At 34.8% G+C, this 12,445-nt stretch overlaps 3 protein-coding genes and 1 non-coding gene across 4 annotated transcripts in view; 2 read left to right on the forward strand and 2 right to left on the reverse strand.

Annotated features, from left to right (window-relative positions):
- Positions 1-682: 682 nt before the first annotated feature.
- On the reverse strand, positions 683-2,895 carry LOC100182930 (centromere protein V-like). Its single transcript, XM_002130029.5, has 3 exons — positions 2,728-2,895; positions 1,771-1,955; positions 683-1,247 (listed from the first exon to the last, which is right to left on the reverse strand). Exons 1-3 carry the CDS (start codon positions 2,823-2,825, stop codon positions 1,102-1,104), a joined length of 429 nt encoding a protein of 142 aa, XP_002130065.1. The 5' UTR covers positions 2,826-2,895; the 3' UTR covers positions 683-1,101.
- A 3,051-nt stretch (positions 2,896-5,946) lies between these two features.
- Positions 5,947-8,936, forward strand: LOC100177468 (UPF0692 protein C19orf54 homolog). The gene is made up of 5 exons (XM_002130077.5): positions 5,947-6,157; positions 6,520-6,609; positions 7,088-7,224; positions 7,667-7,864; positions 8,324-8,936. Exons 1-5 carry the CDS (start codon positions 6,036-6,038, stop codon positions 8,635-8,637), a joined length of 861 nt encoding a protein of 286 aa, XP_002130113.1. The 5' UTR covers positions 5,947-6,035; the 3' UTR covers positions 8,638-8,936.
- mir5609 (microRNA 5609) lies at positions 8,115-8,168 on the forward strand. Its single transcript, NR_105077.1, has one exon. It is a non-coding gene; the product is annotated as a microRNA 5609 (primary transcript).
- Positions 8,937-9,449: 513 nt separating the features above from the next.
- Positions 9,450-12,445, reverse strand: part of LOC100175896 (pinin) — a 5,372-nt gene continuing 2,376 nt past the window's right edge. The window contains exons 7-9 of the mRNA XM_002124593.4: positions 12,237-12,401; positions 11,484-11,625; positions 9,450-11,090 (exon numbers count right to left, since the gene is read on the reverse strand). Of these exons, the coding sequence (XP_002124629.1) occupies positions 9,679-11,090; positions 11,484-11,625; positions 12,237-12,401 (1,719 nt within the window). The 3' untranslated portion in view covers positions 9,450-9,678. The remainder of the gene's footprint in view (positions 11,091-11,483; positions 11,626-12,236; positions 12,402-12,445) is intronic.

The raw sequence follows: 12,445 nt of genomic DNA on the forward strand, positions 1-12,445 counted from the left end.
GTAAGTTACATTCATTACATTTGAAACCACGGGCTGTACATTTTGCCTGTGAGCTACAGGTTGCACCCCTTGTCTATACAGCTGTGTGGAGTTATTTATCCTCTTACTTACCTCTGATGACACTCCAATCACTTCTTTTATTTGAATTGGTGCCATTTACAATCGATTTGTTTTGTAACAATTTAAACAACTATTCCCTAACCAGGATTGCACTGTTAAAATTGAAAAGATATTATTATTATTGCAAAAATATATTTTACATGATTTCAACTAGGTCTCTGTACATCATGTTGAAAGAGATTTAAAAATTAAAACTTTAGACTAAATTAACAAGTTAGTTATTATATAAACACAAAATTATGAGCGTTTATAAAACATTACATATAAGTAAATAGAGAAAAAAATTAATTGTGGAATAACATGTTTTTTTAATATGGGTCTGGAAAAATATAAGTTATTGCATGATGTTCTCATCTGTCTATTTTTGCCAAGTGCTTGCCTTTAACCCAGGGGTAATGGGTTCAAGGCTTGCTGCTGCTATCATTGTTGGCCCTTGGGCAAGACAGTTAACGGCAATTGCTACAACCCAGTGGTCATTAATGGGTTGTCCAAATTATCAGCCAAACATAAAAATCCCCTTAAAAAAATAATTAACCACAAAGTAACAAACATGGTAACTCATAAGCTGGAGCAAGGTGTATGAAACAGAACACCTGTGTTATAACAACTGTCAATTTTCGATTAAGCGGAAAATAAAGGAAGTTACATTCTAGTAGAGTAATCAAGTTAAAACTAGAATTAGAATTATCTTTTAACCAAATATTTTGGTTAAAAGAATGATAGTTAAAACAGGAGTAATAGAAAAATTATCAGTTGGTATAAAAACACCATTGAGAATACTTCATAATTGAGTTGGATATATTTTTTATGTGGTATTAAGTAAACAATGCAAAGCAATTATTAATTATAACGTTATTAGACACGGTTGGATCGCAGTAAAGTAAAAGTATTAAGTAATATAGCAAAAAGGGTATTAAAACAAATTATATGATAATACATGATGTGACATTTTATGATTTTAACACACGTTATAAAAAAAACTTAAAGTTTTTTTGATTTTGATCTATCAGTAATAGGAGCATCTTTTAATTTCTCTTTTTCCATTGAAGCTTCCCATTTGTCTCCGTCAAAATTTTCGGAAATAATTTTTTGAATTGTTCCTTTGTCTATGCACCGTGGGTTAATTCCTTAAATTAAAAAAAAATTATACTGATAGGGGTCAAAGCAAGTATATATATTAAATTGCCTTTCTAATAAATCTAAAAGTTGTTGCAACCCATGCAAAATTCTCTTGGTAGGCCTGCATATTAGATGATAGGGAAATCCTATTTCGGTATAAATTTACATTTATTACATTTACTAAGATGCTAACGAATGTTTAGGAAGTCTGTAAAGACGATTAAAGATAAACATAAGCAACACATTTACACAGAACAAACGCACACAAACAATAAAATGGAGGCGCAAAGCAGGCAATAGACGCAATAACCGCCTTGTTCTATAGTTTGCCACGCATGAACAGTGGCAAAACAATAGGCAACATCAATGTACACGTCATGTACGATGAACGGTGACTAAGTCACTGACCCTAAACACAATATTGTCTACATACTTGGTACCCTATAATTCAACACCAGCCACACCACTGGTACATGTACCAGTTATTTTTCTTTAAATTTATTATTAACAAGTAGTCCACTTTAAAATTACCGTAACCATCTGTGTTAGATCTTGGTGTATAAAAGCTTTGCACTCCACAAATCTTGCAAAATGTGTGCTTCGCTTGGTGTGTGTTGAATGTATATGTAGTAAGATTTTCACTTCCTTTTAAAAGTTTGAAGCTTGAGGAAGGAACAATGAAGTGAGCGTTGCTTTTCATGTAGCAAATACTGCAGCTGGAATATGATGTAAAAATTAAAACAGTGCAGACTAATAAATAACTATACAGCATATTCCATTCTGTTACTTCGGAGTACCATTCAAGTTGGTTCAACTGCAGTTTTGTTGCCAAGTATTTTCGGTCTATTAAATTAGTGCCCACTGATTTACTAAAAATTAAAACAGTCCCGAATGATAAATAAACATAAACATATTCCGTTACTTATAGCGCAGTGATAACCAAACTTATTTTATTAGCGGCCCTGGACAACGAACAGCGTATAAAACGTCCCTCTTGCAGCAGCGGACAAATCTAAGCATTTGTTAGATTTTATGCATATAGTAGGTAAGTAGAGTGGGGAAAGATGAGACACTTTTAGCACATAATATCTAAATATCCCGATTGTGTTTTAAACAATTAACAACAGTTCATAGGAGTCGTGAGGATACAATTTTATAATTATTTAAATGTTCTTTGTTTACTACCAAATGGGACGAGAAATATAATACTTGGGACTATGCGAAGAAGTAGGTACACAATTTCCGCTAGGGGCGGTAATTATTAAATTTAAAATTTTATGAAGAATTTTGGTGACAAAGCATGTTTTTGCGCATTTTCAAAGTTAATTTTTGACACGAACGCCTTAGTTTTTTTAAAATAAATTATACAGCTGGTATCAGGGAGACGCAAGGAACATTTTAAGACCAAATTTTTTTTCACTGGTCACCACTCACCGGCAGTAATAATACCTATAATGTGATTCAACAACATTGCTATACTAGACTCACTTGCAATCGATCGCATAGATGATAGAAGTTTCCATGACTTCGAACCTCACAGCACCACAGTGGCAACCACCAGTATGTTTAACTAAATCCAACGACATTTTAGATAAACGAGACCTGATTTTACTGTAATGTAGTCGTATAAATTCCGAAAAGCGTAACTTACTAAAACGACTGTGAACAGATATAAATACCTTTTAGTTAAAAATTTTACCCACCCGAAGACATACTCTCTAATTTATTAATCGTATACAGTATACAACAACCAACAAACTACACGAAAAAAACTATTTTTGTTCCCGCCAAATAATTTGTTTATTATATAGGAAAATTCCCTAAACTGAAAAAAGAGAGCGAAACTAGAATGAACAGGCACGTAAATTATTAATAAAATTGTGTATACGAATTATACAACTTTGGGCACAGTAAAACGAGTGGCCTCTCTCATCTGTGCTTTGGGAAGGTGTGTTGAATTGTAAAATGACTTTTTACCATCATACCATTATTAATTTATAAAACTTCAAAGAAATATATTACATCACACTAAAAGAACCTTGTTAATTTTCATTAATACATGATTTTATTAAGAATATATGTAAACAACACGAAATAATACTGGACAAATCAAGTTTATACATTATTTGTCTTGCCCCACTTCCATAGTTTTTACAGTCAAGCGAAGATAAAGCAATTTACATTCAATAATTCATCTAAACTAAAAACATTTAACATTGGTAGTATTTATTGCAACTTGTAGCTAACAACCAGTCAAAATAAACAGGCTCTTTTTTACTCGTTTCAAACATTGTTGTGTTCGACTTAACTTAACAACAGTACCGCTTTGTCACGGACTCTGTTGGACCGTAAGAATACTGTCAAATTATACTGTACCATTTTGAGGCGTACACATAAAAAGTTTAAAAACTGTCCTATTTAAAAACTGTCTCATTTTCCCCATTTCCCAACTTACCTCACCCTATTCTACTACAATCTATTGAAATGTCAATAATTTTTTTATAAAAAAAAAACATTTATTGTTTCTTTCGTATAGGTAGCGAGCATACGTATCAAATATTTACAGGAAAATGCTGGAACGATTTGTTGGATTGGAGAATGGGTAGCCTACACAATATTTTATAATTGGTAACATGTCATGAAAATGATTAAAAACCTATGAGCGAAATAATCCTTTCAGTCGATTTAAGGGGCATACCAAATGCACAAGTAAAAGTATTTAATATTTAAATTTCATTCAAGCCCATTTCGAATAAACCATCATTCATTCCTATCATTTGTTCCCAGTATATATTCTGCAACCTGTGTTCATTGAAGTGTCTCTCGTTTTCAAATAAATTTTGGACGAAGTTTTGTAAGCTATAGGTTATTTTAACAAGAGAAAGAAAGCTTTGTTTTCCAACAATGTTAATTAAACCATCTATAATGTCTTTCTTCTTCGAACCTTCCATGAATATATCACAGTGTCGTTCCTTTGATTTGTAGTACTTTCCTCTCACCGTACAAGCCACTGCCACAGCAAATCTCAGTTCGTGAGCCACTTCTTTGCTACAAACTCTAAGCTCTTCTAATTTATTAATTATTTTAAAGCTAGAAGATTCTTTCAGGGAATACAACCGGCCAAGGGCGGCAACAAATATGGTCACACTTCGATAAAGCACTCGCTTGATATGGAGATTTTGAAACCCTTGAAAAACATTCAAATACTGAGATACAATATTTAAATTCTGTAAATCATTTTTGATTTGTATCCTTAGTGCAGTAAAGTCTGTTGCTTTGTCGTTTTCTTTTATACATAAACCAGACTTTTCTTGGTATTCATCATAAATACTTTGTTCTCCAGCTACGAAGCAGTTCTTGGATATTATATCCGCCAAGGTGATATCCTTCCTTTAGTTCGTTCTCTGTGCTTAAATATAGAACCATTTCGCCAAGCTGGTTTTAATAAGACTAGTTTTCCACGTTCTATTTTTCTGTGGGTTGTCTTCCGAGTGGAAACTTGCATTCAAAGGGAAAGTAGACCATCAAACGAAACGCCATTCGGGTGTATACGTATCAATAAAACCGAAAACCGAGGCCACCATTTAAGGTTGGAATTGCAACTGTAGGAATCATAGTTTCTCCAAGATTGAGCAAAATGACGTGAAATACAGTTGAAAACCATTTAAAGTATCTAAGGCTCAATCGTTTATCTTTTATTTGGGCGTATTCGTTATCCAAAAGGAATGATATGCTCGAAATCTGAATATGGAGTGATTTCAGAGCGTGCCAAGGAACCCATTCCAACTACAGCATATTTACACGGCGGTGTTCCCATAATTTCAATGCATGTTTCAGAAACGAACTTCATTAGCTCAGTGTACCTTCTCGTAACTTCATCTTGAAGCTTTTGAATACTCATAATTGTCTCTTTTTCCAAATCGTACATAGAGCACCATTTGCTACACCACACGGAATTACTTGGAGTATCAGTTAAAACTTTCGCCAATAACCTTTCGAAAGTCAAACAACCCGTGTTTTAACGTAGCAGCCAGAGAAACCAAATCACCGTTACGTTTTACAGCGTCTGCCTTGACTAAAAGGTCTGAACAAAAAGCTTGAAGGTCATGCCTGATTTGTTTGTCCCGGATATTTCTTACAATAGCGGCATTAAATAAAGCCGCGCTACGAATAGCATTTAACTTTTTATGGTCACTTTTGTTTTGATAAATCTTGGCAAGCTCGTGAAATATAGGAGCTGATTTGGTTGGATCAAATTCTTTACCGCTTGCATCACACAGCTTTTTTAACCTATCGACGAGATCTATCTCTGCTTGATTAGTTTCAGCTATCCCCATTACTTCAGTACAGACAGTGTTCAAGCGAACTGCTTGGCGACTATAGTTGTCCACTCATGTAACGCTTCATTAGGATTCTAAAGACAGTTTCAACCAGACAGCTCGTCTTTCACCCATGTGAATCCAGGCGTTAGCTAACAGAAGTCCGGCGCCGTGTGTATAGTGTTTAGCGCGTTTGCCTGCGTAAAGCTTTGTACTAAAAAACTTAATGAGTTCCTTTTACTATTTACGGAGCGTATAACTATTTTTACACAAACTATTGTAAATTTTGCAAACACGGCTGGGCCCGAGTCGACCGTGCGCTGTGTGCATTATTATTAACTATGATGTGCATACTGGGTATCATTATGCGCCCTGCATTGAAAACAATAGTTGCGTTATCCAGGCTTCGGGGTGTGTCGTCTGTTAGTGTGAAATGCAAAATAAAAAAGAAAGTACATTTTTTAACCGGTTCGAGTTATGAGTGATGGGTTATCATATCTTTCTGCCATTAAACCTGGTCCTGTACCTACGTCCTTGGCTGCCTCGGAAGAAGAAGAAATCAATCTTTTTCAAAGACTGTTAACCGAGATCAAATCGTGGTATGTTTTTGTATAGAATGCAAACTATAATTTAAGCTATTTAAAGTCAAAGTATAAGAATATATTTGGGGACAATTGGACCTACTCGTGTTTTGAAGCAAATACCCACAGTGTATAAAGAAAATCACACTTTAAATTTGATTTTCCCAAAATGAATGAATGTAACTTACTTTATCCTCACGTGGCCAGAAAACGACAGTCGTAATCACACGAGTTTAACACTTCGTGCCAGCTTACGAGTTACCATGTATGTTACTTTATGTCAAAGTAGGATATTGGAGTATGTATTTTCCCTAACAATGTTAAGTTACATAAATGACCACGCTCTATAAACATAATAATATAACTATATATCACACCAGGAAGAACAATCCAGCATCGTACAGACCCGTTCATTGGTTTTTATACAACAATCATGTGACATCAGTTCTGCAAGGCCTTCACAATCCAGTGTGAGTATTATTGGTAAACTTTGCTATTCCTATTAGAGAAAAATAAATATTTTGCATTATTGTCAAAGTTTATAGACGCAGGCCAACTTATTTGCCTTTTATTTTACCAAAAAAACAAAACATTGTTTAAAAATAATCAAAACAAAAAAATTTAAAAATTAAAACAAACAACCTTAAACATTTTTTTCTTTTGCTATATCATTGAAATTGTTATAAAGTCGTATATTTTTACTTTTGTTTCTATTAGAAGTTTAACTTAAAATTAAACATAAATGACTCATTGTCTGCTAGGTGCAGCGACAACGCTTATTTTCCTTTAATTAAATGTAAATATGTTTTAAACTGTAAGTGTGTTTTAACTACCGTTGTTTTGTCGCTATAAATATTTGTAAATCTTCGTAATCGAAGAGACCAATAAAGTTATTATTATTTTTAATGTGTGAAATAATGTATTTAACAAGCCTAATTTTACCAACAGATGTGGCTTAGTGGGTCTTGAAATGGCTGCCGAACTGCTGAGGAGATCTGATTCTACCATGCCTGTATTTTCAACCAACCAAATTCTTGACCATGCAGTCGATATGGGAATAACCAAACATGGTGAAATTTTTTCAGGTACTTGAAACTCTGTACTTCCATAATGTAAATGTACCAGCAAATTATATACAATACCTTATCCTAGATACATGTTTTTTTGAAATGTATATGGCAAGTTCTAAAGTTCAAATGAAAATCTAAGAGAGATTTTTAAAGTGATGTCTTGCCACTAAATTTATACTTTAACTACAACATTTAAAAACTAGACTGGGCTATATAGGATTTCTTAAACTATATATACAGTAGCGTGGGGAAGATGCGATATCTTTCGACTCTATTTTCTCGTTCCATTTAGTAGTAAACAAAGAGCATACAAAGAATGGGAAAAAACGAATACTTACGACTTCCGTTGTTAATTGTTCAAAACTTGTCAGGATATTTGGATATTATGTGGCTATGTGCTAAAAATGTCCCGTCTTCATGTCTTTCCCACGATATATAAGATTTTTTTATATTTCAGCATACGATCTGTGCATACTTGCAACATCTCTATTTAATTGCAAAGCAACTGTGATAGATTCAAACCTTAAATCAAAACACAAGTTACTGCTTGAGACAATATTAAGTGGGTTGCCAGTCTTGCTTGCATATGATAGTGACAGGAATTTTTCACCATGTTTGAATAAGGGACATAGTGCTCATTGGGCATTAGTGACAGGTAACTGTAATGAGTAGGTTCTATTATGTACAGTTTACTATATTGCATGGAAGTGGAAAAAATTAGGCTTCCACACAGCTCGGAAACAAAATTTTGTTAAAGGCATACTTGTATGTATGTATGTTATTTACTTTATCTTCGCGTGGTTGGTAAACGTATGGTTGATAATTTGGACAACCCATTAGTGACCACTGGGTTAGAGCAATTGCTGTTAAGTGTCTTGTCCAAGGATATATTCGCCCACAATGGTAGCAGTAGCGAGCCTTGAACCCATTACATCTGGGTTACAGGTCGGTGCGCTAACCACTTTGCGGCGAAAACCTCCTGGCTGTAGCACTAGGGGTTCATATTAAATAAAATGTTATTTTTTAAAACTAATGTTAAAAAATTCCATAAAAAATAGATGTTTTCTTACAAGTTACATCCAAAGCTTGCATTACACTATTCAATTGCTTTCAGGTTTTGTTATTCGAAACACAGATTTCATTCCAACTGATATCTCTGAAAAGTTAGAGATTGGTGAAAATGTTTTACATAAACTTAACAAGGGATCAGCAATTCTACCACACTTGCTTGAAAATGCTTTGAGTCATACTTATGTTTACGTAAAGCAAGGAAAATCATTAAAAAGCAGGCTTTGGCCACTACAATTACTTTTAAATAGTAATGCAAATTTAATAGAAAAAGATCCAAAGAAAAATTGGGAAAATTATTTTTGCCCCTATAATTTAGAACATACCCTAGCTAACCGTTTTATAGTTTTATCCCCTTAAAATGTTAGCATTATTTTACCTAGTCCTTTTATACTTAGTGCAATTTAAGCATATGTCAGTATATATTTTATGTATTCTAAAAAGTTACAAAATAATTGTTTTAAATCATGTTATAAAAGATCAAGTTTACTGAATTATTGTTTAAATTTTATTTTTACATCAGAGTGTAGTCCTCCACATTATTGCAATGAATTCTCATTTTACAATTTTTTATTGAAATTGTTTTATCTTTTATGTATATGTTTTATTCATGCATGTTAGAACAAGAAATAAATAGAACAACCACAATGCTGCATACATTTTAATGTGTGATTCTTTTTATACTTAATATTTGTTCCCAGCCGGCGATTGCTATTAATGTTTGTCTGATTTAGTAGTAAAACTCTCAACGAAAAAAAAAAATTACAAAGCATTCAGACTATACTCGCAAGTGTTAGCAAAAAGCAACCATAAATGATATGCAATATGACATGGGACACCAGTGTCAAGATGCCACCTTAATCACAGGCAACACAATTTTAAAAATTTGGCCAAAATTGATGGTGACATTGCTGTAGTTACACTCCTAGTTGTAAAACATAGGGAACTTCTTTGATTAATGTGTTAAATACTGTACCATGGCTTTGCTTGTTTCCATAGACACCTCACAGCATAGCAAAAGCAGGTTTAGACCTAAAACTATTACTTTGTTTTCAAAAGTTGGGGTGCAATGTCACCCAAATCACCCATATTGTTACGCCTTTGACCTAAATGTCCACCACGGGGGCAACATAAATCACCTCTATAAAGAATAATGCCAGTACCTCTTCTACTCAGCTGTTACAGGTTTAACTTTATTAATACGACTTTCATATACAGAACAAATAAAATTACTTCACTTTTAAAGTTGTGAGCATAATTATTAACGCCTTACGAGATTTGCGTGGAAGAAATGTGAGAAAGTTTTTCAAGATTTTAAAATCAATGCGCATGCACCAGGTTCTGTACATAAAGTAAAAGATTGCCTGCATTAAGATGTTGGTTGGTGTTTTCTGTTCAAAATTATCTCTGGCTATTGTATTTTGAACTATGGGTGTCACGCTGACTTCGTGGAGCATCTCTATGAGATTTTCTCGGAGAGTTATCACGTGAAGAGTCGCTGCTACTACTGCTGGATGAAGATGGTGATCTTCTTCTGTTTGTCCTCCTTGGAGGTGAGGATCGTCTTCCTCTACTTCTCTTGCGTGCATTATCGTCTGATGAAGATGAGCTGCTGGAAGAGCTAGATCGTGTGTTTCTTCTTCGACGAAGACCAGAATCTGCTCTTCGGTTACTAGATCTTGAAGGCCTTGGAGGACTTTTCCTTGATCTCCTAGGACTTCGTGAGGATCTTCGCCTCTTTGGTGTCGAACTTCTTCTTCGTCTCTGAGTTGTGGAGGTCCTTCTACGACCAGGACTTTGATTTCTTGAATCTCGACGAGAACGCTCCCTGGATCTATTGGAAGTTCTTGATTTATCATCATCCTTGTTCGACACTCTTCTGGAAGAAGAACTCTTGCTTGGAGATTTAGTTTCATCCGATTTTACTTTCCGTGATGTTGGAGGAACAATAGTCGGACCTTCCTCTTCTTCACTTTCTTCTTCCTTTTCATTCTCCTTCAATTTTTGTTCATTTTTGTGCTCAATAACCTTTGGAACCTCCATTTCTTGCACGTCTGATGCTTCTACCGTCCCCCCAGTTTTATCAGCAACAGTTTCATCATCAGGAGTTTCATTTTCAGGAGCTTCTTTATCTTCAGCAGCTTCCTCATGCTTAGGAGCTTCTTCCCCCACCTCCATTTCATTCTCCTCCAATCTCTCTACTTTTATCTCTCCCCCCTCTTTAACATCTATATCATCATAAGCTTTTCCGTTATCATCAGGCTGAGTTTCTTCCACCATTTTCTCTTCTTGATGTGCATCATTTTGCTCCACACTTCCCACAGATTTAACTTTCTCACTTGCACCGTGATTCGATTTATCATCCACTGTTTGATCCACATCTTCTGATGCTCCGCCTACATCCTCTGTTTGTTCCGGACCCTCACCCACAACAGGCCCCTCATTCAGCCCTTCATTTTTATCAACCCCCTCACCCCCCATTTCTACATCACCCATGGACCCCATCTCTTCATTCCTCCCCAACTTACCATGATCCCTGCTTACCCCAACCTTATTTTGGTCCTCCCCCTCCGACATGCTCCCCTCTTTTTCACTCTCCTCCCCCCCAATGTTAATATCAACGTTAGGCTCCTCATTAAGATCGTCTACCCCCTCATCTTCCACCTCATTACCCTCCTCCTGCTTCACCTTACCCACGGACTCACTGGGAGCATCCTCTTCCGGAGCATCTTTGCGCGCATCTAAAGCTTTAATTTCCGCATCAATGGCAGTCAAGGAACTTTGCAATGAAGTTCTACTTGCTTCTATTTTTTCTGCAAACAAAATTAGTTTAAAATCACTAAAACCAACTGTTCTTTTTCAGTACATAATGTATTGCAGATACAACTAAAAACTATTCTTTTTACACTGCTTGTCTAACAAGTTATTATTTAACAAAATTTAATTATAGAAAAGTTATTATTCAACAAACAAAAAACACTAAAAAAAAATGAATGATATTATGATACTTTTACCAAAAGTGGTTCAAATTATTTATAAAACAAGGGATCCAATTTAAGGAAGGGAAAAGGTGACAAACTCTTCTATGAGCTACAACTAGACTAAACATACTTTCCTAAGCAAAAACAGGGTACGAGCTTGGTAGGTATCATCCAGAGGGTATAACCTACAAAGTTAAAAAACTATAAAGTTAGAAGTCTTTTTACCTTCAATAATCTTCTGTGTTTCCTTGATTGCTCTTAAAATACGGCCAGTGCCGGTATCTTTTGGCATAAAGAAGATTGGAGGGGAAGCTTTGGTCATTACAAACTTTGACTTCTGCATCCAATATTTCTCCCATATTTCTTGCTGAAATGTAAACAATGCATGGTTCAAATGACTTTGAATTCTACTATGCTTTAACCCGGTTTTATTTAAACTTGTTTGCATTGAGCATGAGCATAAACTTTTAAAGTTTTGGTGACTAAACTTTTTATGTTATATTATTTTATTTTTTGTGTTGTACTTCACCCAACATTTTGTGAGCATTAGTTTACAGTTAAATAAACTGTAAAATGTAAACTAGTGGTCATAGTGGCTCGTTTTTAAGAAGTGGAACACTGGAACACAGGAATAGAGAAGCACTGGGGTTATTAAGTTTTGCAGACCTGCTAAAACTTCTCACTAAGAACAAATTTTCAAATAGTACTTTTTAAGGAATATTCTCCAACCCAGTGGTCACTAATAGGTTGTCTAAATTATCAGCAATACAATAAATATAAAATAAAATAAATACACACAAAGTTATATATGTGGTAACTCATAAGCTGGCACGAGATGAAACAGAACACTCGTGTTATAACAATTATCGTTTTCCAGCCACGCAAGATAAAGCAAGTTACATTCATTCAATTAAAAGGCAGCATTTGTCTCACTGAAAGTCTGAAAACCATCCAACTTTAACAGGTAAAATAACTCACCTCTCCTGCCAACTCTATCTTCTGTTCGAGCAAATCAATTCTCTTCTGCTGCGTTCTACGTTCAGTGTAAAGCTCCCTTCTCTCAGCAGCAGCTTGTTTGCGCTCAGTTGCTGCAACTTTTTCCAACCTGCGATCGATTTCTGTGCGTTTTTGTTCCTGCTTGGCCTGAAACAAAAAAAGCACTTTTTAAATGAAGTAAAAAAATCATA

This window comes from Ciona intestinalis, chromosome 10 (genome assembly GCF_000224145.3).
Source record: "Ciona intestinalis chromosome 10, KH, whole genome shotgun sequence".
NCBI lineage: Eukaryota > Metazoa > Chordata > Ascidiacea > Phlebobranchia > Cionidae > Ciona > Ciona intestinalis.